This window comes from Miniopterus natalensis, chromosome 13 (genome assembly GCF_054644295.1).
Source record: "Miniopterus natalensis isolate mMinNat1 chromosome 13, mMinNat1.hap1, whole genome shotgun sequence".
Lineage (NCBI taxonomy): Eukaryota > Metazoa > Chordata > Mammalia > Chiroptera > Miniopteridae > Miniopterus > Miniopterus natalensis.
In genome coordinates this window covers 35200747-35226185 of record NC_142093.1, presented here as the reverse complement: position 1 = coordinate 35226185, position 25439 = coordinate 35200747, and the positions used below count along the sequence as shown (strand labels likewise).

At 35.9% G+C, this 25439-nt stretch overlaps 1 protein-coding gene across 1 annotated transcript; it reads left to right on the top strand.

Moving 5' to 3' along the window:
* RAB1A (RAB1A, member RAS oncogene family) lies at window positions 1–24710 on the top strand. Its single transcript, XM_016224198.2, has 6 exons — window positions 1–105; window positions 14160–14232; window positions 17297–17392; window positions 22245–22340; window positions 23515–23646; window positions 23898–24710. The coding sequence occupies exons 1-6, from the start codon at window positions 83–85 to the stop codon at window positions 24093–24095; spliced, it is 618 nt and encodes a 205-aa protein (XP_016079684.1). The 5' UTR covers window positions 1–82; the 3' UTR covers window positions 24096–24710.
* Window positions 24711–25439: the final 729 nt, after the last annotated feature.

The following is a 25439-nucleotide window of genomic DNA, read 5'->3' as shown; positions in this document are numbered from 1 at the left end:
TCCGATTACCCGTGGCGCGGAGAGTCAGGGCGGCGGCTGCAGCAGCAAGGGCGGCGGTGGCGGCGGCGGCAGCTGCAGTGACATGTCCAGCATGAATCCCGAATAGTGAGTGCAGGAGAGCACCGGACGGCTGGGTCCGCGGGCCAGCTTGGGAAGGATTAAAGGGGGCGAGGAGGGCTGGGGAGGGGGTTGGGGTCTCGGCCGGGGTGAGGTGAGGGTGATGGGGCAGGAGGAGAGGCTGGCGGCCGGGAGTCGGGCCCCATTGTCTGACGGAGGAGGGGCTGCCTCGGGGAGGGGTCGGGTCGGAGGGGCGAGCTGCCGGGGCCCGGACCGGCTGAGGGTGGAGGCCTGAGTGTCGGGCGGTGCGGAGGAACAGTCTGCTGGGAGGGGTGGGGCGTTTGGGAGTCGGTGGTAGGGCGGTGGGAAGGGGCAACTTCTCGTGGAGACAGTGACTTTTGAAGGACTTGTGTTTAAGGGGAGCAGATAGGGTGGGAGAGCTCTCGCGGAGGGCACTGTCATACCCTGCGCCCGCACTCTGCGGAGCTGTCAGAAGCATCTGGGTGGAGACCAGTTTACTTGTAAATCTTGAGCTTGTTGGCTCTGTTGTCTTCCACCCTCTCCGCCAGGTTGCAGGTAATACTGGTGCTTTTCAGGGCTGCGTGGGATTAAAGGAAATAAGTAGATGGTGAGAAGCGATTTAAAATTTTTAGTTGTCTTTTTTAGTTATTTCCTGGAGTTCTTTAAGAACTCGCCAGGCCCACCGCCTTCGTACAAAGCCTAGGCATTTGTGATAATTTTTTTTTTTTTTAGAGGACACTAAAAGTCATATTGTATTGTGTCGGTCAAGGGAAAAAAAAGACTAAATCTTAGGAACATTTTTCTGATATTACCAAACTGAAGGAAGACTTTGCTGTCAAGTTGAAAAGAGAAACGAATGGGCCCTATGATAGATCTGTAGGGTTTGGATTACCTACTTGAATGTTTGCAGATAGGGAATGAGGTTCCATGACGTGTCATGAAAAGTTAATGCATTTCTTTTTCTTGCTTACTCAAGAAGTCACCACAGCAGATGTGACACACCTGGCACTTTTTCTAGGAACTGGTGTTCACTTTCTTTGGGAAGACTTTGTTTGGGCTCTCGTAATGGCCCTTTAAAAAATCCTTCTACAGTTTGCGTATATAAATTAATAATTGGGGGAGATTTAATTGGTTTTCTTCTTCAGTGTTGGAAGGCTTTGGGGGACAGGGTGAATTTTTTTTTTTAAAGCAAAAATCAGTATTTGTTCTAACATTTGAGTTTATTTGCTGCTTTGCTCAATTAAACATTTTCCCTACAAGGTCCACCCATCAGTTTAGCTGACTGTCATGTGTGTGTCACATGGCTCTTGCAAAATGCATCTGACTTCAAGTTTTGTAATAATTGTGGTTTAATGCTGAAATGTTCCCTTTTTGTACTAAACAGAAGCCATAGTATTTTATTAAAATTTTATGAACTTTTTAAGAAGTTGAGGATAGTGTTCTCATAGTGCCATATTTGCTATGTTGGCAGTTTTTACATTTCTTTATGTAGGGCTCCAAGGACAAAGTTTGTTTTGCATAGTTGGGCAGAGTTGAACTTGAGGTTAGTAGTTTTCTTGGCAACAATAAAGTACATGGAGTTGCCACTCTCTGGAGGTTTGTAAACCTCTTTTGCTCAGGAAATTTCTTGTATTTCCTACATATATTTAGTACTGTAAATAGATTTTGAAGATTAGTAGAACAGAACCACAATATATTACTTAGCCTCTGAATTTGTTTCTCCTTTTTTAAAGTAAGATAGTAGTCATTATTCATAATCAGGGTAGTTGGAGGTTCAAGTGTATTGTAAAAGAATTCGGAAGACTAAGAGCACACTAGGTGATGTACATCATTATCATGTAAGATATTCTGGTAGTGCTAGGATTTAGGCATGTAATCCTTACTCTCAAGGAGCTAATAATGGAATATAGAAAATGTCAGTAGGTAACAGCAAATTCCAGGTGTGCACCATGGATTGGAACAACAAAATTTCAAAGGAAGGTAGAGGGTTGTTGTTGGCTAGTTGGGTTCAGGAAGGCTTTATAGAAAAGAGACCTATTAGGGAATTATTAGCTATCATTTGGAGAAGCGGAGGGAGTGAGGAGGATTTTTCAAGGGAGTTAGAAGGAAGAAGAATAAATGGCAAGGATAGTAATTCTTCAGTAAATACAGTGCCAAATTATCCTTCTTTTGTGTTCTCTGGACTAGTGACCTCAACAGAACCAAACCCAGAAATCAAGTTTATATTTTTTCTGGCATCAAGTATGCCAGTACCTGGCCTACTGTATTTATATTCTGTATTGTGTCTAGTCAAATAATCTAGGAGTTTTGAGAAAACCTTTGGAAAAGCATTAGTGGAAATTACTTGAGGTGAGAAGGAGTGATTGATATTTTATAATGGAAGGTCATAAGGGCAACTAGCAAGCAGATTTTTAGCAATCTGCCTTCAGCAGTTTCTTTTGTCTTCAGTGAAATTTGTTATAAAAGGTATAAGAGAAAAAATGTCATATAGAGAAAAAAAGGAAAGAAATTCTTAGTTTTATCACCCCCACACAGGTCCCTTTAATACTTTGTTCTAAACTTTAAAGTCTTATGTTTTCTTAAATTAAGATTTGTATTAGTTGACATAAGATTACCTGTTATAGTTTTATTACTGAGTGCTTTTATAATCTTTAAGTTGTAAGCTTTTGGTTTTGGAGTGAGGAGAATAAAAAATATGTCAGTCACTGTTTAAATTTTAAGCTGTCTCTGACTTCATGTTATTTTTCTGATTTGGGAAAATTGACAAGCCAGGGTTATCTTTATGGTAGAAATTAAGGGTAATGACTGACTCACTTGAATTTCAAGTACAAACAAAAGCAAAAGGCAACTGGAAGTGGTATCTGAACAGTGGAAAAGTAGGTGGAAAGTGTCAGAGCTTTTTTTTTTTGAGACCCGAAGAAAGATTTTGATTTCCTGAGCTAGGTAAGTGAAGCAGGCAGTGATTATTTCAACATACGAGTTAAGAAATACTTAACATTATTCTCATACCAGAAACATTTTTCCTAATCTGTTAGCTTCTAGTGGGCTTTTTAATGTCAAGAAAATCATTTTGCCTGCTTCATCTATAAGGACTGTGTTAATAATAAAGTGTGTTTACCTATCAGGAATATACCAATTAATTGCATTCAAAGAACAATAATAGTCTACTTGGCTCAACTGTGGTTCTTTAATGCAGAAAGTTTTTTAGAGTAGTTACTCTGTTTTTACTTTTCTTTATTTGTTTGCTTTTTAAAATCATGGTTCTAGATGATATTGAGATCATGGCTCAAGATTTAATCAGTCTTTCAAACTTTGCTCTTCTGTCATGGTAGAACTCAAGAAACATTTGACTTTTTTTTTTTTTTTTTGCCAGCACTGTGCTTTGATTAAATCTGTCTTTTAACTTAAGGATTTGGAAGTAAAAGCAGATTAATTAGGTATCTTATCTACCTGATCAGTATATCTTTACTGGCTTTCATATAATTTTTAGTTAGGATTTTATTAGAAAAGAAGCTGAAAATCAACTAAAAGTAAGTTGTCTTTGTTGTTTATCTTGATGACTTTTTGGTGGTGGTGATAGAAGTTTGAAAAATTCAGAAAAGTTTAGAGAAGGAAAATAACCAGTATTTTCACTATTAATATGATTTCTTAACGTCTGTAGAGAATCAATATATGCAATTCTTTGAGTAATGTAAGTTTTCATTAACTATATAGAATCTCCACAAAATGCATCGTAAGAGTTTTGTGTCAATGGATGATCTTGTAGGATCATTTAAACATAACTGAAATTTTGCAATTAGAATTTCTATTCTTTTCATCATAATTAAGTTAAAATGAGAGATGTTGAGTTTCTTACATATTCCAGCAAATAAATAATTTAAAGCTTTAAAAAATATCTTAAAGATGGATAAACTTAAGAATCAAGTGTTCTCTTGCCAACTATTTAGTTGGCTTTTAAAGAGAATTTTGCTTTCTGAGTAATTTTATTTCAGTGTTTTTTAATTCTGGAAGCAATCTTAGTAATTTACCTATGAGCTAACATCTTGTTATATTCACATCCTACTAGCAATCCTTGGGCTGTGTATGTGTCTCTTTGGCAACTTTTGACTACATATATGATAATTTTACTAATTGCAGTTGTTAAGTTTCGTTTTTGATTGTTAAGAATAGCTTCCTTTTCCTAATGTTATCTATTCTTTTCTCTTTCCTAATATATGAAAATGTTTAGGGTTAAATAAAATGCTTTTTAAGATTTTGAGATTTTTAAAGATTTGCTAAAAAATACTTTCAGTGTTTTAAGATGAAGAGAAACCAAACGTGGGTGTAGGATGCCAGTGCATGAGATATTTTAGATGTGTAGCTTATCAGTTTTTACCACTCTCTGAACTACATTTTGGGGTTTTGAGATTTAAGCAAAATGCCCACACTTTTTAAAAAAATCTTACAGGGAGAGGGAGAGGTCAAGACTATTCCACTGTTTTCCTGTAGAGGGTGGGGTTGAGATTGCTTATTTGATGTCTGAAATAGAATTTAAGGGAAAAAAATCTAGGGCTTGGCTTTTCTGTGGAACCACCCTGTGAGTGTTTCAGATTATAAAAGGGTAATGGTGGAATATTTGGGAAAGAAAAGTAGTCCTAAAGCCTTAAGAAGCCTGAGAACAAGTGTTTGTTGGTTTGTTGACTAACTTAAACATGTGAGGAAGTAAGGGACAAAGAAGTAGGAAATGGAAGTTTTCCTTGGTACTTTTGTGACTTGTTGGCTCAGTTGGTCAGAACACCCTGCTTTATTCAATCCAAGGTTGTGTTAGGTTCCAGTTAAGTTTACTCTGTTCCATGTTTGTAGATTCCTAATTATGACAAAGTGTGAATGTCTTTGCTCACAAGGGGAACCAGTCTTTGGAAACATTTTTAAATAATAATAGCTAGTGTTTAATTAGTGCTTAAGCTTGGCTAGGGTCTGTACCTTAGATTGTGAGCTGTACAAATAAATTTAGTGAATTATATAATTGAAGCTTTCCAAGAACAGTGATGTTTTTAACTTGTCTGAATGTATTTCCTTTGAGTAACAATAGAAGGTAAGTGGAATTATTCTTTGTCCTTTCCATTCTGCCTGTAGATGTTTTCTAGTAACTTGATTTAGGACAGTAGTTATTCTTAACACATTTATGGTCATGTACCCTTAGGAGCATTTGTGAACCCTGTGGACCTGCTGCCTATGTGCATACATACTCTTAATATTTTTCATAAAGTTGTAACCTATTCTCACTGCCTGAGCTTATTCATGAATCTCAAGTTAAGAATGCCTGATTTAGGAGACTGAAAACAGAAAAGAGAATTTACTACCACTCTTTTGAAATGTGGAAACCTGAGAGTGACAAGAGTTTAACTTTAAATCTGGTATCCTGAAGTAATTAGTTTTAAAATGTGAGACTTGTTTGGGCATGGCTTGATTTTGATGATCTAGTCTGTGCTTCTCTTCCTTTCCTTTTTTTTTTTATGCTTAATTACTTTTCTGTTCCTTACTAAGTTACTAATATATGAAGTGTTTCTAGGAGTCTTGAAAGAAAGGCACACTGAGTTCACTGAGCATTAGCTTTCACATTAAGAATAATAGGTCATCTCTAGTGTGTCTTTACTACTTTAAAGTCCATATGGTTGTAGTTAGGATAAATGCCTAGCCAAGTGTAATATAGTCCTAGGTGGATTAGATGGAACTTATAAAAATGGTTAAGTAGCTAGATTTATAAAAGGGTATTTGAAACAACTTTGTGAAATATGCATCATGGTAGATTGGTGGCTAGTACCTGTCCTCATGAATAGCATTTGTGTTCATTACTTACTAAAGCTAATGAAGTCTGAACTCCAAAATTTACTATGTTCTTCAGAGCTGAGCTAACTTATTTACTAACACAGATGTTCTAAGTTAACTTTTTTTAAAAATATGTTTTTATTGATTTTAGGGAGAGAGAGAACATCTATGTGAGAGAGGAGCATCGATTGGCACGCCCCCTACTGGGGATTGAGCCAGCAACCCAGGCATGTGCCCTGACCGGGAATCAAACCAGGGATCTCTCGGTGCATGGGCCATATAGGCCAGGGCTGTTCTAAGTTAATTTAAGCTGTGAATCACACTTTTTTTATATTTGGTCAAGTCCTACATGCTAGTTCATAGATGTTCTGATTTGTGCTGATAGGTTTTATACATAGGACTTAACATATTTACTGACATTTTTGTCATCTCAGTATATAAAATATGTCATTGATAAAATGTGGTGTGATAAAAAGAATATACCATTTGGAGTTATAAACCCTAGGTTTAAGTTCAGGCTGCCACTTAACTTCATACAAGTCATTTATGCCTTTGAGCCTGTTTCTTTATCTATAAAATATGATTAGTTTCATCTCAGTTCTGATTCTCAAGAGTAGTATAGTGCTATACAGACATTATTCGACATGTGCATTCTAGTAAGGGATGTTAGAATATGTGTAAATAGCAGGTGGTTTTCAATTTTAAATTTTTTCTTGCACATTTAATCATTATACATTTACCTCTGTGCTTGTCTGCTTTAACAGTTTTTCTAGTACAACTTTTAAAATCTTCCAATGAATGTATATGTGTACATACATACATACATATATATGTGTTCACACACATGGCTAATTTCACCTTGAAAGAAAGCTTGATAAAGAAAACAGCCAGCCCTTCCTTTCTCTGTGGTCATTTAAGAGTATGCTAAGATTGAGGGGGTTTTCTTTTTTTTTTTTCTCATCATCCTCACCTGGGATATTTTTTCCATTGATTTTAGAGTGTGTGGAAGGGAGCAGGGGGAGGGGGAGAGAGAGAAACATCAATGTGGGAGAGCCACATCAATTGGTTGCCTTCCACACATGCCCTGAATGGGGCAGGGAACCTGCAACCCAGTACGTGCCCTTGACCAGAAATTGAATCCTAGACCCTTTGGTGTGAGGGTCGATGCTCTCACTACTGAGCTACGCTGGCCAGGGCTGTTTTTGTTTTTTAATTATGAAATATAAACTCTGCTCCTAGGTGCTTGCTAATTAGTTACGATGACTCATGCTCAAACAGGCAAAATCAATATGACAGTATTAGCACAAATTGAGTCTGTGATACTTTTAAAGAATTAGGATGGCAGGATAGCCAGTGCAAAAGATTTGGAGAAGGGGCCTGTGATTTCTGTTTTTTTAAACAAAGTTTTAGTTATGTTTGATTTAGCTGGAAAGAAATAGAGCACTGAGGAAGACTCTCCAGAGCCCTTGATACTAGCTAGTTCTGGGATGACGTCAACAACTAACAATTTGAGTTTCCATCACCAGCCAGAAAATTATGTATGTACGTTACTTCCCTTAATTCTGTGAAGAGATAGTGCCCTAGTTTTACTGATGAGGAAAAAGAGTCAGAGAAGAGTTAAGTGGCTTGCCCAACGGCATTCCAAGTAAACAGCAGAATTGGAATTTTAACTAAAGGGTCTGTGAATTCACAGTCCAGATATGCTGTTTCTAGTTTTACTGTGTGTACTTAACTCCTGAGAATTCAACATTTAAGCCACCTAATTAGGCAACTAACATTTTTGTGGTCAATTATTTTTAAAATTCATGATTAGAGAGGTCTTTTTAAAATGTTAAAAAGGGTTTGTGAGTTACATATTATGAGTGGACCTTTGACTTTCTCCCTTATATCTTGTTTTGGGTTGATATTTAAAACTTCTTTAGGTTTGAAGTTAATTATTGTATCTATTTTCAGTTTTTCTATCATGATTATCCTTAAGTATGTATACTTGGGGCCTTAGAAGTCATGGTTGTCTTTTCTATGAGTAAAGCAAGTGAAGCAGAGAACTGCCTTTCTCTTGCTGGAGAGGACACACTTGCTGCAGACCATGCTACTATAATGTTCCTAGGTTTTGGGAGTTGTGACTGCTATGATCATAGTACTAGTTGGTAATTTTTTAAACTTTTAGATTATACTGGTAAGTTGTGATACTTTGTCATCCATCTTCTGAACAGAAGATTTGGATAAATTGCTTTAAAGTTTTTGTCCATAGCTCTTAAAGTTTTTCAAGTTACCTTGTGGTTGGACAGAGGAAGGAAAATTAATAGTAATGCCACTTTTTATGCTCTTATAATGTGCCAGGCACTGTGCTAGAGGTTTTAGAGGCATTATTTCTAATCCTGACAAGAAAAGCCTAATTGGGTCGTGGAGGGTGCTAATAGAATCTTTTTACAGATGAGGAAATTGGTGAGTATCTTGCCTCAATTATAGCTAGTATGCTATGGTACTTGAATTCAAATGCAGGTCTTTCCAGCTCTAAAACCTATGCAGGCTTTGAAAGGTAAAGAGGTAGAGAACATTTACACCTCTTCCTTGGCATGTTTCTCAGCAAATATTTGTTATAGAGGCTGTAAGACCATCTACTGGTTTGTCTTTTTGCATGACTTGCTACTTCCTTCAGCACTAACAATATTGCCCTCATTTGGAGAATTCCAGTTTTGAATTTTTGGAGCACTGTTCTAAACAGCTAAAATGGAACCTGGAGAATTAATCTGTTGTCTCCAAATATCAAAGAAACACATGTTGTTTTAGGGGTTGATTATGGGAATAGTTTTTTAAAAATTGCTTGGCTATTTCCTTAAATTTAGTAATTGATTATTTTGACTATTTATTTTGATTAACAGGTTGCTTTTGCTGAAGGTTTATTTATTTTTAATCACAAAACAAATATGTGCTCTATAAAATTCAAACATTATAGAAGCACATGAAGTAACTAGTTGTTACCGCTCTTCCCCAGCCTTATGGTCAATTTTGAGTTGTTTTCTGTGGAGCATAAAGTGAATAAAAAAGAAAAGTTGATGTTAGAAACAATTATTGCAGTTTTTATAGTCATTCCATGCCCCAAAGGCTAATAAAATAATGTGTAGTTTAGTAGTGAATTAAAGTTTACTTGGCTTCTATACATTAATATAATTTTGTTTTAAATTTGATATGTAAAGTTAGTTTTAGGCTGTTTTCAAGTATGATATTTATAAAAGGTAAAATAACATGATTCCTATCATGCAGGTGAATTAGTTCTAGATGAAAGAGAACAAATTTAGTTTCCATTGAACTTTTTAAAATAGCAGGCCTTTTTAAAGGTATACTTATAGATGTTATTGGACAATTTTTATTTCGGGGCCACTGTTTGATTAAAAACTACTAGACATTGTAGTGTTCTTCTGTTTTACTTTAGTCTTCTCTTTTTTGGTGTATGTTTTCAAAGGGTGGAATGTTGCAAGTTGTGTTAATATCAGTCAACTTTCTCTTGTAAAATATTCACTGACCTGTGAACTATGTCTAATAATCCAAATTTTCATAAAATGAAAACATTTAATCCAAAAGATTATAGTTGTGGCTATATTGGGAATGTGCCAGTGCTATCTGTTTACAACCTTGACCTACTCTACCTACTTAGAAATCATTTGTGTTATGGCAGGTAAGCTGAATGAACTTGCAAGGGTGTTAAGTCATTGAACAAACCTTTCAATTAAAAAATTTGTTCCTCTCCTTGCCTGGCCGGGCGTAGCTCAGCGGTTAAGCATGGACCTAGGATCCAGGTGATCGGGGTTCGATTGCTGGTCAGGGCACATGCCTGGGTTGCGGGCTCGATCAATGACTCTCTCATCATTGATGTTTCTATCTCTCTCTCTCCCTCTCTCTTCCTTGATATGAAATTAATAAAGATATATTTAAAAAAAAAATTTCTTCCTCTCCTCAACATCTTTTTTGGTTATAAAAGTAATACAGGCTTACTGCAGACTGTTAAAAAAGGTGTAAAGAAAAAAAACAGTTGTAATACTATAATTTAGAAGTGTCCATTTTTTTAAATCTTTTGTTGTGTGTGCACAATTTTTTGAAAACAAATATGGGTTAGACTAAAATGTTCTATAATCTTTTCACATAACAGTGTTTCACATAACTGTCTCTTTTGAGATTTTTGAATTTCCAGTAATATTTTAGATTCAGAAAGCAGCAGATTTATTCCCTACTTCATATTTTATGTGTACAGTTTGGTAACTTCATGAAAAGGAAAGCATTTTACCTAAATAGAATTTTGAACCAAAGTCTGTTTTAGTAATTTTTTAAAAATCAGTAAACACCTTAGGATATGTTTATTGATTTGAGAGAGAGTAAGAAACATCGATGTGAGAGAGAAACACATCGTTGTCTCCTGCATGCACCCTATTGGGGACTGAACCCAGCAACACTGGCTGGTGATGTTCCCTTTGATCACTTAGTTAAGGTTGCATCTGTCAGGTTTCTCCCATTATGAAGTTACTATTTTTTTCTTTCCATGCTCTGTTAAAAAGCAATCATTAGGAATCTACACTAGGAAAGAGAAATAATAAGCTCCATCTCTTGGAGGAGTGTTTAAAAAATTTGTGAGCAAATATTAAAACCACCACAGTAATAAATATTTTGCGGGACTAATTTGAGGGCATTCAAATAACTTGTTTCTTCTTAAAGTTTCATCCACCACGAATTTTAGCATTCATTGGTGGATCTTGCCTGTAGTTGTTATTGTGATGATCTGCTGGTGATTTTCTATTTCGCCCATTCCTTCTACATGTATTATTTGGAATCCTCCTGTGAGGAAGATTTGTGTCTTCTTTCTCATTTATTTAATCATTTCTACCCATATGGACTCATGGATATCTATTTTATTGTTCTGGTTATAATCCCGTATGTGGTTGTTTACTTTGTGGTTCATATTGCTCTGCTTTGGTGGACACTAACTACTGAGCACACAGGCTAGGGCCCATATCCTTTTAACATGCCATGTTCTCATCCATTTTTTTCCTCTGGAATTTTGCCCCAAATGTTAATCAAGGATGGCCATAGATATTTATTAGCTATATCTCACAATGAAAGAGGCTGATTAAAAATGCAAAATTAAAATGTCCTCTGATCTCTTAGCACATGCTTTGTAAAATGCACAGTGCTAGATTTAGGATACACAGATGAATAAGTCAGTTTACCTTCACACTCACAGAGAGATATGTCAAACATAAGAGTGGGGGAAATAGATTCCAGATTATTTAGGGGGATAGAGTATGAAGGGTTACAGCAAATTAGGCATGAAAAAGACCAGAGGAAGTTCTTATTTGGGAGCAGTGGGTAGGATTTACTAGAATAATCCATGAGAATGATGATTACAGTTATAACTATAGATTTCTGATTTAGCAAGCTTATATTGTAGATTGAAAACATAATCCAAATTCTTAGGGAATAAAGGAAAAATACAGTCTTACCATTTGTGATAGTATTCTTGAATCTTTGTACCAAAATTCTGACCTTGTGCTTTCTGACTTTAGATTTGCAAATTGTCTTATCAACATTTTTCTTGGTTCTGTTCTGTAAATTATAGTTACAGAAATATCTTTAAGCAATCTTAAATCTGAATTCTCTTGAACATTCAGTATATTAATAGTTTAGAAATAAGTTACTACAGTAGTAGGTTATTTAAAATGTCCCAGTGCATGTAACATTCTCTGGGTGTGTATATTCAATAATGGAGAGAAGTTTGTGAGTTTGACTTTGCCATTCTCCATGTCTCATCATGTTAGTAGAGCTGATGATGGTATGGGGGAGAACAAAATACAGTTGACCCTTGAACCAATGGGGAGGTTAGGGGCTCCTACCCAGGCACAGTATAAAACCTGCATATAACTTAAGTTGATCTTCCTCATATGCAGATTCCCAGCTGCGATTGAAAACACTGTTGACCCATGGACAACGTGAATTTTAAAAATCCGTGAAAATGGATTGAACATGCGCAGTTCAAACCCATCTTAACTGTAGTCTTTTTTTTTTTTTTTTAAATATATCTTTATTGATTTCAGAGAGAGGAAAGGAGAGAGAGACAGACAGACAGAAACATCAGTGATGAGAGAGTCATTGGGGATTGAGCCCGCAACCCGGGCATGTGCCATGACCGGGAATCGAACCCCGATCCCCTGGATCCTAGGTCGACGCTCAACTGCTGAGCCACGCCCGGCCGGGCTGTAGTCTTGTTTATTAATGATTATCTCATTGTAGAGAAGAGAATTCTTCATATTATTTATAATGGCTGTGAACCTTATAGTGTCAGAAACTTACAAAAACTCATAAATTAGTGTTTGAAATAACACATTTTAAAAGAATGTGATCATCGAAAAAGGTGATTTTAAAAAATTGACAATTAACCCCCACCCCCAAAACCTGTAGGGAATTTTTATGAGTTTATTTGAGCCAAGCAGATAACATATGTTGGATAGCAAGATCTCATATGTTCCCGATTATTATTTCCTTGAAATCATAATGTAATTTGTAACAGGAAGCATTCATGTTTTTTCCAGCCTTATGATTACTCTGAAATAGAGAAATTGATCTTTAAGGTAATGAATGCTACCTTAGGCAACATTTGTGGCCCAACGTTGTCCTTTATTGTACAACTGATTCAGGGGATGTTTATTGAATGTCTACTGGATGCTCAGGGAGATTGGTAAAGTCATAGCATCTGTTGTGTTGAAATTTCTGTTAAAAACTAAGTGTAGCAGTATCAATGGTGCGATTATTTTTGCTAACAAATGTAAATTCTTAACATGTACTTACTCATTGCTAATGTTCAGTGTTTAGCATTCTTAAGAATTTAGTCAAATTAAATTGGAGGAAGCTATTAATAGTGCTAAAGTCAGTCAGGAATTGTACTGCTTAATAAAAGTTGTATGGTATTATGTATCAGTCATTTATTAAGGATAAATTTTTACAATCATTGCCTTCCCCCCTTTTTCATTAGGATGTCAAACTGGAAAGGCTGTTGTTTAGTTCATCCAGTGCTTCAATCCTGTTCTTAATGTCTTGTTTAAAAGCTTATTTCCTTCTATGACCTTTATTTTGCTGCTGACTAGAGCACTTTGGATTTCCCCCACTTTCCTTGAGATATAACTAGGGACAATAAGTGTACTATGTTAACTTGGTATAACCAAAAACGTTTTAAGTAATACTTATCACTATAAACCTGGGTAATGATGAGTATTCACAAAGATAATAACTGCTCAAAGTTTTACATCTTGCTAACATGCAAATACAATAATTGAAATCTAAATTTAAATTGTGAGTGATACTTGGATTTCACCTTATGTAAGTAGCATTTATAAAAAGAAATCACAGAACAAAATTGAAACTCATGTCTATCTTCTAATAAACTGTAAATTCTGGATTATTTTTATTCTTTTGAAATTGCTTAAAAGAACATATAGAACTGGTCAGAATTAGGAAGGATCTGTGAGGGATTCCTTTGGAGACCATGGCCAGATAGTCTGTTGTCTTCAGGTCCATAAAGGAATCCCCTGGGAATGGTCTTTGAGTCAGGCCTGGCAGTGGTCAATGTATATATAAACAGAGCCTAGCTTTCAGTGTTTTCTGAAGAAGGCTTTAATACAAACTTAGAATGTTGGTCAAGTTGTGTACTTTCATAAACAACCTTTGATTTTATCACATCTTCAGTTTAAAATATTTATAATACAGGGTTACCAGAAGTTACGTGATCCTTTTTTTTAAAGGGAGAGCTTCCAGGTGGATGCTAGGAAAGGATCATAAAAGACCCTTGGAAGATTGCTATGAAATAATGATTTGATCTTGGAATTAGGAGGAAAGATTTGTTTCGTTGGCGAGAACAATGGAAAGTTAACTCTCTGTATTCTAATACTGCAGAGGGAGTGGGATTTATCTAGCATGGTTTCTTGGGCTCTCCAAGAATGCGTATCACTTTTGTTTCCTTTCTTTCTTTCCTTGGAAGTAGTTCACTGATCTCAGAGATCACTGTTGGCATGGCTTATCTTACTTTTACATAATTCTGTCCTGTGTAGTGATTCATCAAAAGAGCTTCTGCTGTTGGTTGCAGTTTTGGCTTCTGTTAAGCTAGTCATGGGCTTTTCAAGAGCTGTAGTCTTCTTCTATGAGCTGTTTATTATTATTGCTATGTTTTTTGTTGTTGCAGAATTTACAATACAATATGCTTTTTATTAATGTGATTTTTTCCCCCTTTGCAGTGATTATTTATTCAAGTTGCTTCTGATTGGAGACTCTGGAGTTGGAAAGTCTTGCCTCCTTCTTAGGTTTGCAGTAAGTTGAAATTGAAATGCCTTTAAAGAAATTAATGCTGTGTATGTTTTCTAGGTAGACAAAAGATTAAATAGTGTTATTCACAATAAATTAATTCTCCCAGAATTTATTAATTAAAGTCTCCAACTATACACCCCTAGTTATACCTTGGAGTCTTAAATAAAAGAAATGCCATTGCTCTTAAAAGAAATTCAGCAAAGTGTGGTTATAAAGTCAGAGCAATAGTCTTGGTGTAGAGGTCAAACAATGTTTCATTCTGACATAGGTAGTGAGGTAAGGGGAACATAGTTGGCCTGTGTTGAAAGTGACTTGATGGAAAACAAATTTTCAAGTAAAAGGTTAGTAGAATAAAAAGAAAAGGCAGGTCCTGGTCAAACTTTTTTAGCAGTGGTATAGTGTTCTATATGCTGAACTTTATAAGCAGATAAATGACTTTCAACCTAATGAATTCACAGTCTTCTTTGTAGTGTGTATCAACTGCCTTCAAATTTAGCATGTTTTCTTTCTCACAATCTAGATCATTGGTTTTCAGAGTGTGGAATAAACACGACTGGGGATTATCAAGACCTTTTCAGTGGGTCGTCCATGAGATCAAAACTGTTACTCTAATAATACTAAGCTGGTAGTATTAAAGACATTTGCCCTAATGATGCAAAAGCAGTGGTAGGGTAAAATTGCTGGTGTGTTAACACACCGTATCAAGGCAGTGCTAAGCTCTAAACTGTACTCAAAGTCATTGTATTTAGCTCTGTTTACCCACGGGGGGTGGGGTGGGGGGAAACGACCATTTTTACTTAAGAGTGTCTTTGATGAAACAGTAAAAGTGATTGTTTTAAAAATCTTGTTCCTTGAGTATTTTTAAAATACCATGTTGTGAAGAAATGTGGAATATGCATAAAACACTTTTACTATTTATTAAAGTGTGCTGGTCTAGTTTTCTCAAGGAAAAGAAAAGCAAAATTATTTTTTTTATTTGAAAGAACAACTAATAGACAAACTATAGTTATGTGGAATTGGGTATTGGCAGACATTTTCTCAGGTGAACTGAGATTGTCATTTCAAGCTTTCAAAGGAAAATTAGAATTTTAGAAAACTTATAATTCACCACTGCAAGCTTGGCACCATCTCAAATACTAAATATGACTTTTCTGGTAAGATGAATGATATTAATGAATGTCATTTAAAAATTATTTCATTGTATATCATAGTTAAAAATGAAATTATGGAAGTCATGGAATAACATAGGTAATTCTTTACTAACAAAAAATTAGGAAAGAAAATATTTTTAAATTTGATTGTATTAAAATTAATGTCAAGCATATAAAAATGTTAGAAGACAAATGGTACTAGCAAAACTAATATGGGGAAGGGATGATATTCTCAATACATGAAGTTCACTTATACATTAACAAGGAAAGGATGTTTGTCCTAATAGAAATATGGGCAAATACATGAGTGGGCAGTTCACAAAAGAATACAGATTGCCAGTGAATATGAACAAATGTTCAATTTCATTTGTAATTAAAGGTTTAAAATTAGATTTTACTTAATTCTTATTAAGTTGGCAAATATTAAAATTAAGAATATTTCCTAGTATTAAATCAGCAATTCTATGTAGGTGGGAAGAACTGGTATCTCTTGATGAATCTGGCTATATACCTGAGAATTTTGTGTTTCAAAGAAAATCCTCTCGAGATGCCTGTTGATCTAAGTTACAGGTTTTCAGTATACTACCTACACAGTAAAATCACCCGGAAGTATTTATAAAAATACTGATTTCTGGATCCCCAAAATAGAGATGAGGTACAAAAGCTGTTATAAAGAAATGTTTAAAAAAATTAAAAATCCAGTTCCTTGTTCTCACTAGCCACTGTATTAACTAGTTCATCTTATAGAACCTTTCCATCATCAAAGGAAGTTCTGTTTGATAGTGCTTCTCTTAATAGATTTAGGTTTGATTAGATTTAGGCTCATTTCTGTTGTCAGAACACTTAGGCGGTGCTTGGTGCTTGCTAAGATTTTCAGTGAGTTTAGGTGGTGATAGCTTGATCTCCCCATTCATATATCTTTCAGCAGACATTAAGAGTTGGTTCCATTCTGAGTAAAATGTCATAACAGATACTTGAGAAAAACAGGTATAATTTTTAAAGTTTAACATTGGGTTAAACATTGTTCACATAAAAGCTTGTACACAAATGTTCATAGCAGCATTATTCTTCATAGCCAAAAAGTAGAAACAACCCAGATGTCCACCAACTGATGAGTGGATAAACAAATGTGGTATATCCATACAGTGTATATTATTCAGCCATAAAAAGGAATGAAGTTGAAGTACTGATACATGCTATAACATGGGTAAACCTGGAAAACTTCATGCTGAGTTAAAGAAGCCAGACATAAAAGGCCACATATTGTGTGATTCCATTCATATGAAATGTCCAGAATAGGTGAATCCATAAATACATAAAGTTAGATTAGTGGTTTCGGAGAGTGACTGCTACTGGGTACAGGGTTTCATCACAGGATGATGAAAATGTTTTAGAGTTAAATAATGGATGATGGTTGCACAACCGTGTGAACATACTAAACAAAACTACTGAATTGTACCCTTTAAAAGGGTAAATTTTATATTATGAGAATTTGAGAAAGTTAAAACTATGAAATAAAATTGAATTCTAAAAAAATCCAGAAGAGAGTGACATGGTCATTACTTTGTGGTGAGTAAATTGGATTTGGGGGTAGGGGATAGCTAGAGTTTCACTGATTGGCAATTAGTAAAATTATTCATAATCATTGAAAATATAAAACCTTTTCCTATATAATGTGTGTAAAGAATTTGCCAAGAAATGTGTGAAAAAAATTAAAGAATAGCTATTGAACAAAATCTTAAGAAAAAACTAGTTAAATAGTGCTTTGTAATCAAAACATGAACTAAGTACTGGAGCAAGATGGAGTGGTGGTTCTCAACATGTTATGCCTTATCAACTTTGTATATAAAAGTTAACATTATTTTCTTATTTATTCTATTGAACATTAATTTTAACATTAACTTTTTCCCCTTCAGGATGATACGTATACAGAAAGCTACATCAGCACTATTGGTGTGGATTTCAAAATAAGAACTATAGAGTTAGATGGGAAAACAATCAAGCTTCAAATAGTAAGTAATTTTTGGGCCAGAAGGTTTTTCTGAAATTATTTTGGTAAATTTAGAATGTATTATTTATTTTTAATATTTAACAAAATTAAACTATCTTAAGGATTATGTATTTATGACAGAGTGGTAGAATAAGAATTGTTCAGATTAAAAGTGGTTTCTCTAAGATTACCTTCTTCATTGAATTTCTATTCATAAAGCAGAGAAATACATGTTTTAATTAAACTTGGTCCTAGTTCTTTTTCTTGTGCTTTTATCAGTGGGGTCTAATTTGAACTTTACCTTGTCTTATAGCAAAAGTATATTGAGCATTTTCTTTATGTCTTTTACTGTGCTGAATACTGTGGAACCTGAAAAGAAACCTAGGGAGATGTTCTTCATATGTAGTTTGAGTACAGTTGACCCTTGAACAATGCAAGTTTTAACTGTCTAGGTCCACATATACATGTCATTTTTCCTTTTGACCTATGCAGTTTATTTGAGCCATGCAGTTCAAACCCAGATTGTTCAAAGTCGTCTGGTGGTTGGGAATCCACATGTGTGGAGGGCAAACTTAAGTTATATGGAATTTTCAGCTGGGCTGATGGTTGGCACCCCTGACTTCTGCATTATTTAAGGTTCCATTGTATTTATTTCTGTTGTATTTATTAGATAGTATGTACCAACTCTTAAAAACAGAATTTTATTGGAAAGGAACTTAGCTTTTCTAACATGTTTTACAGCTCAGAAATTGGGTGCTGATTTAATTACTTGCCTACAGTTCCTAGCAGAACCAAGTGACCTATAGCTCTGTCTTCAATATTGTGTGTCCCTGTGCCATCCTAGCCCCCTAATCTAGCCTTATAACCCCAACCCCAGATTAAAAATAGGCAATTGCAGTAGTTTAATTATCACTTTAATATGGGCCTGGGACTACAAGTGTGGTCTTTAAGATGATTACTCTCTGGGTATCTTTTAGAGCTGGCTATTAGTAGGAGGTACCATAGAAAACCAGTGACTGTTCTTTTCATGGGATTGATAATGCACTGAATCGGGAGTTCTGGATTTAGAGTGAGAAAATTTGGATTTGTTATTTTCATTCTGGTATTTACTAGTTAAGAGAGACATGGTCTGAAGCTGTCCACTGGGTGTGCTGGCTCTGGGGCCTTCCAGGAGGTGCAGGCCACTGTCTATGTTCTGCCCAGGTCTACCCGGCCGGCATGAGCTACAAAGTGATCTGCAGGTGACTGCTACTTGTGTTGGGCTTAGAGGTGCCCAGGAGAGACCCAGCTGTGAACCAAGGCTGCTGCCATTGATGCAGGGCCTTGGGCCTCTTAGAAGTATGAAGCATGCTGAAGCCAGATGCTGCTTGTTTGAGATTTTAGGAAAGCCTGAAGCATGAGCCAAGACAGGCCATTCCTATGTAAAAACCACTGGAAACAGCTTAGGAGGGCCTGCAAGTTGGGTGACTCTGGATGTCACGGAGTCATTGGGGCCGGGGAGACAGTGATAGGTTGATGGTGACTCAGATATCACCTGTCTGCCAGCTCTGTGCAGGGAGAGCTAAGAAAAGGAACAATGGCCTCTGCCAGCACTTTTTTCTGGGAGAAAGCTGCCCTTCCAGCTCTCACCCTGATGCCAGGCAATTCATTTCCTCCTTGTATGTCCCTGGTACCTTTCAAGCAGTTGTCCCACTACTGGAGCTCAGAGGGAGTGAGTCCGAGTAAGTCTGTGCTTGAGCCCTTTAATAGGAACTGCCTGGGACTCCAGCAGCTCTCCATTTCACTCAGCCACAACATTGCTGTTTTTTACAGCCAGAAGTTATGGGGACTTCTCTTCCTGGCACTGGAACCCTGGGCTGGGGGGGCCTAGTGTGGGGCTGGGACCCCTAGCTCCTCAGGGGGGAATCTAGGCAACCAATGTATCCCTCCTCATTTTTCTCTGCAACACATGGGTGTGGGACTAGCCCAGTCTTTGCTGCATCTCCTGCCAGTCTCCATGTGGCTGCTTCTTTATATTCTTAGTTGTAAGATTTCTATTCAGCTATATTTCAGGTGGTTCTGAATGATGTTTTTTCTGTAGTTTAGTTGTAATTTTGGTGATGTTGTGGGAGGATGTGAGCACTGCCCAGCCTGCTCTTTGGATTGATCTTATCACAACCTCTATATTTGAAGTCAGTGTTTCCTTTCTGGAAGTATGTTTTCAGAATCTTTTACAATTTGATTACTCTCGTGTTTTATGTCTTTTGTTAAAATGTGATTCCTGAAATCAAATACGATATATATAGTTCAGCCAGTGTGGACTATATGAGGTAAATCCTCTCAATTTAGACTCTGAATTTCTTTTTTTCCCCTCTTGGACTTCAGGGACTCATGGCCTTTTCTCATTGTTAATCCATTCAAGGATAGAAAACAAGGACCAGAATTAACTGCATTTGCTATCTCAGTTGAATCATCTTCTAGTTTGGATCTTATGGCTTTGGGTTTGTAATTTTTTTTATGAAGTCTTATACTTCGTGACTATTGTTTTTAAAGCTGAGTGCTAGGTTTTACTTTTAAACCCATTACATTTCATCTTGCTAGGCTTCAATTATCTTTCCAAGTTTTCTAGGTCTTTCAAAATTATTGTGTTGATCTATATTTTAATTATCCTTTCAGCTTTTCCTTTTCAAGTGTGCCATTTGGGTCTTTATCAGAGTTAGTGATTACAAAACATTTTGCAGGGCAGGTACGGAGTCCAGACCCACAGCATGAAAGCATCCTTCAGTGATTGTTCATTAATGAAGCATTTATGGAAATGCTTACATTATACTAGGCACTCGAGAGATTCGAGGTTATAGAGATAAATAATTAACATAGCCTCATAGGAGATTCCATTTCAGTGGGAGAGAGAAACATGGGAAAGTCAGTTACCCTGTGATTATGAGCGGTAATGAGGATTATATACAAAGGGTGATCAGTTATAGGAGAAGATACTGTTAGGATGTGGAGTCAGTAGTTTTCAGAGTGGCAGGGAGACATCAGAAATTTTACTCTCCATTGCTTAGCTACAATTCTGTTAACATTTATTTATAAATAATTTCTTCCTTCTCTTGTGCTGTCTTTGTGCAAGGGGTTGGTGGGTGGAGAAGAGAAGGGAGAACTTGCTTCTGTATATAATCCTCATTACCCCTCACAGAGTAACTGGTTTTCTCATGTTTGTCTCTCCCACTGAAATGAGATATCCTGTGAACACTATATTTCATTCATCTCTATAACCTTGAATCTGAGTGCCTGGTGTAGTGTAAGCATTTCCATAATACTGAGCAGCTTCTATAGTCAGGCACTTTGCTTAGGCGTTTTACAAACATTAGCCCATTTAAACCCATTTAGCAATTCTATAAGGTGAGTGACATCTAGGATTTATAGATGAGGAAACTGTTAGGTGACTGTCCCTAGTGTTAAATAACCAAGAACCTAGATTTGATGTTTTGAAGTCAGATTGGCTTGACTCCAAAGCTCATGCTTCTCCAAGGATATCCTGAAAGACTTTGATACTCTTTACTGATACAGATCTAAAGTCTTCTGGGCTCTCAGGCCAGTACTTTGAACAAAAAAGGTAATGAAGCTGTTGTGACTTGTTTGTTTTAGATTAATGATGGTAACTTTATTTGCTTCATCAGTTTTTTCCCCTGGAGTATATTAAATTACAGACATTTTACTCCAAACATACTGTTTTTGTATGTAACCATTATCATATTTTACAAAATGGACACTAAAGCCTCAATATTATCTAATATCCAGTCTGTATTCACATTTCCCCAAAATTTCAACTTGTTTTTAACAGCTCTGTGTCTGCTGGAAAAGGAAGTGATTTCACTGAGTGCTCCTGAACCAGGTTTTTTTTTGTTTTTAATTTTGCCATTTAAAACGTTAGAGGGGATCAATGTCAGTGTCACAGATACACTCCAGAACTTTGTAATTCCCTCCCCATAAAAGCTATTGCATCTTGATCTTCACTTGTCTTAAGCTTCAAGTCCTTTTATTTTTACAGTAACCATTCTGTTATTTTCCCATCAATCAAGATGTTACATTTTACCAGTTGGGTAGGTAGCTATTCTAATTATACAAATTTTTTTTGAGGCCATTGTCTAAGAGCAATTTAAAACAAAATTCTCATTGCCCTTTTTAAAACCAAGGCTTTTAAAATCTAACAATTGAGTTTCCCTCCAGTTTTTTTTAAACCCACAATTTTAATGTAGTAATTTAAATGAGCATTTGTTTTTGGTGTTTAAGCGTAAGTGGTTGAAGTGTGGCAAGTTGCTCTTAAAATGAATTTTATGGAAGTATTTTTAATCATCTTCCTTACATTGTTTTCCCTAGGATTAAGATAATACTTTCCAGAGGTGGTTAAAGTGCTATCTTGACTGGTAATTATCTTAATTAGATCCTTTCAGTGCTTTCCATGATGCTAAAACATGGTAGCAAATGTTATTCTTGTGTGTGAGTGTACTATGTTAAAGGGGTGTTAGGCCAAGTAGCCTTCCTAATCAAGACAGTCTGTTTCTATAATCATACTGAATGTCTGATACGGTGCTAAGGGCTATGTGGAATATGAAAAGTATGACATAGTTCCTAATCTCAAAGAGCTGGTAATATTGGTAGCATTGGTAGCATTACCACAAGCTAAATTGTAGGCACTACCTTCTTTTCTGGGCCTTCAGGTATTTGGTAGTTACCATGCAATTTATTAGTGTGGGCACTGAGGGCTAATATTTCCATATCAAATCCTGGTCATTTCCCTAACCATATAAATGAAACTGTTCTCCCTCCTCCTGCCCTTTTCCCCAACTCTGTCTTAATGGAATTGTTTGGATTTCTTGGTTATTTTATAATAGTGGGACACAGCAGGCCAAGAAAGATTTCGAACAATCACCTCCAGTTATTACAGAGGAGCCCATGGCATCATAGTTGTGTATGATGTGACAGATCAGGTAAGTTCCAGGAGGAAATTGTGTTACAGTGACCAAGTAGGAAGTAACTATTTGATAAATAGCCATCCATATTATTTACATGGCCAAAAACTTGGTCCACTTCCAAATAAGTGAATCAAATAAACATTATTTGGGTACCTAATGAATTGGTCAACCAAAATTTCATATTATTTTCCTTAAGTAAATAGAAAATTTAGTAATTAGTTTTACATTTGCTTTCAAGGGACTCTGGTTATATTTATTATCAACTAAATAAAACTGATCATTCTAGCAAGAGTTTATAGGGAATTGTGGGTTACTGGTTTATCTAAAGTATTAACAAATTTGCCCAGTAGTTAGACATGTCAGAATTGCCAAAAGCAAGATTATGGGTCTCTGCCCATGGAGCATGTGGTTCAGTAGTAGTATGAGCTAGAGGGAGATTTTAGGGGAGGACAAAGAATATCCGGAGATTAGCTTTTGAGAGAAGGTGGAGGAGGGTAGGGATAGTGTGAAGAAGGTGGTCCAAGGACCATAACTATTGTTTTGATTAGAAAATGTCAGGGTTCTTTTTTTTTCCTATTAAAGAATAAAGTAAATGTTTAGAACTTATTTTTCTTGTAGCAATGTTAAATCTCACCTCAACTACGATGTAGCTAATTAGGAGATAACTGGAATCATAAGACCTTAGATTCAGTGCCATGAGAAGTTATTGGGTGAGTGATACAACAGGAGGACAAAAATCACACTAATTTCAGATCTCATGTCATTACCATGAAATATTTTAAAATAAAAAATTTCTTAATATGAGGTAAAGAAAATAAGCACCTTTACTTTGGACCCATTTAATAATTTGTCTTTAGTAGTGTTATCTATTCATAAACCAAAATCAAATTTCAATTTATATATATCAAATTTGCTTGAGTTATAGTCTGATACTGAGCTTTCTCTGTCAGATAAAATATTTTTATCCTCAAGCCTTCAAATTCTGATTTCTTATTTATTTAGATATGGGTAGTTATTTTAATATTAAATCAGTTTACTTCTTAGCCAGTACTATAATTATTATTTTGTAGCTAGAGTTGCTTCATTAATTCTTAGGTCAAGAAAAACACTTCTTTATCAGTTATTTCATTAGAGCAGTTGTTATAGAGCAGAACCATATTATCATCCTGAAAAATGTCTGTCTTCTTAGGAGTCCTTCAATAATGTTAAACAATGGCTGCAGGAAATAGATCGCTATGCCAGTGAAAACGTCAACAAGTTGTTGGTAGGGAACAAGTGTGACCTGACCACAAAGAAAGTAGTAGACTACACAACAGCAAAGGTATGTTTAAAGTTTGATTTTCAACGGAATTTGAAGGTGTTGAATTTGAATTATGTATGGATGTGGAGTCATACAATGATCACAGCCTTTTGCTCTTAAAATGTGCACTAGAGTACTTTGAAATGACAATTTTTGTATGGCTTCTGTTTGGATTCAGTAAACTTGGTCTTTCCTCACTGCCCATTTTAGATAGAAGTGCACTAAAAGTGAAGATTTTTTCCAGTGTTAATTGTGCCCTGTTATTCTCTTAGGAATTTGCTGATTCCCTTGGAATTCCATTTTTGGAAACCAGTGCTAAGAACGCAACGAATGTAGAACAGTCTTTCATGACAATGGCAGCTGAGATTAAAAAGCGAATGGGTCCTGGAGCAACAGCTGGTGGTGCAGAGAAGTCCAATGTTAAAATTCAGAGCACTCCGGTCAAGCAGTCAGGTGGAGGTTGCTGCTAAAATTTGCCTCCGTCTTTTTCTCACAGCAATGAATTTGCAATCTGAACCCAAGTGAAAAAACAAAATTGCCTGAATTGTACTGTATGTAGCTGCACTACAACAGATTCTTACCGTCTCCACAAAGGTCAGAGATTGTACATGGTCAATACTGACTTTTTTTTTATTCCCTTGACTCAAGACAGCTAACTTCATTTTCAGAACTGTTTTAAACCTTTGTGTGCTGGTTTATAAAATAATGTGTGTAATCCTTGTTGCTTTCCTGATACCAGACTGTTTCCCGTGGTTGGTTAGAATATATTTTGTTTTGATGTTTATATTGGCATGTTTAGATGTCAGGTTTAGTCTTCTGAAGATGAAGTTCAGCCATTTTGTATCAAACAGCACAACCAGTGTCTGTCACTTTCCATGCATAAAGTTTAGTGAGATGTTATATGTAAGATCTGATTTGCTAGTTCTTCCTTGTAGAGTTATAAACGGAAAGATTACACTATCTGATTACTAGTTTCTTCATACTCTGCATATAATTTGTGGCTGCAGAATATTGTAATTTGTTGCACACTATGTAACAAAACAACTGAAGATATGTTTAATAAATATTGTACTTATTGGAAGTAATATCCAACCGTATGGTGATAAGTATTGTTTTAATTCTTATGGTTAAAGGGAAATAGAGCCTTGCATTATTCTTAAAACATCCATTTGTGTGTGCAACCAGGGCATTGTAGACCTACCTACCTTAGAGCAGCATCCAATATGCTTTCCAGACAATATACCCAATAAATGACCTAGGGAAGCTTTGTGCTGGGTAGAGATTTAATCAAGTTTAGTGGTTCAGGGAGATTAAGTGGTATGGAAAACAAGTTTAGGATGTATGCCATCTAGCCTATAATCTCTGATCCTTTTCTAAAACCATCTGAAATGGCTTCATTGATCAATACTTTATTCTTTTGTGTGGTAAAGGTGGAAAGCATCACCTTTCCTAACTGGCAGATGATCAGACTGACTAACGCATGTGCTGATATTTCTTCCATGCTCTGAGTCAGATGTCGAGCGACTGTTGTATCCTCCACAATGGTGTAACTTACGGTGGAGGAGAGGTAAAGCATTAATGTAGAAAGCAGGAAAATTTTACTATTTGATTGCCCTAATTTTAAAAATTATATCCCTAACAATGAACTGAAAACATGAACGCTGGGTGGGAATGATAAATGAGAGAAATATATTTATTTCAGTGGAATTTTGCACATGTGAAAATTTTGTTAAAGATTCTAGGGTTTGTTTTTATTGCGGGAAACAAATCTTTTGCTAACACTGGCATTTTAAGATGATAGAAATCAAAGACTG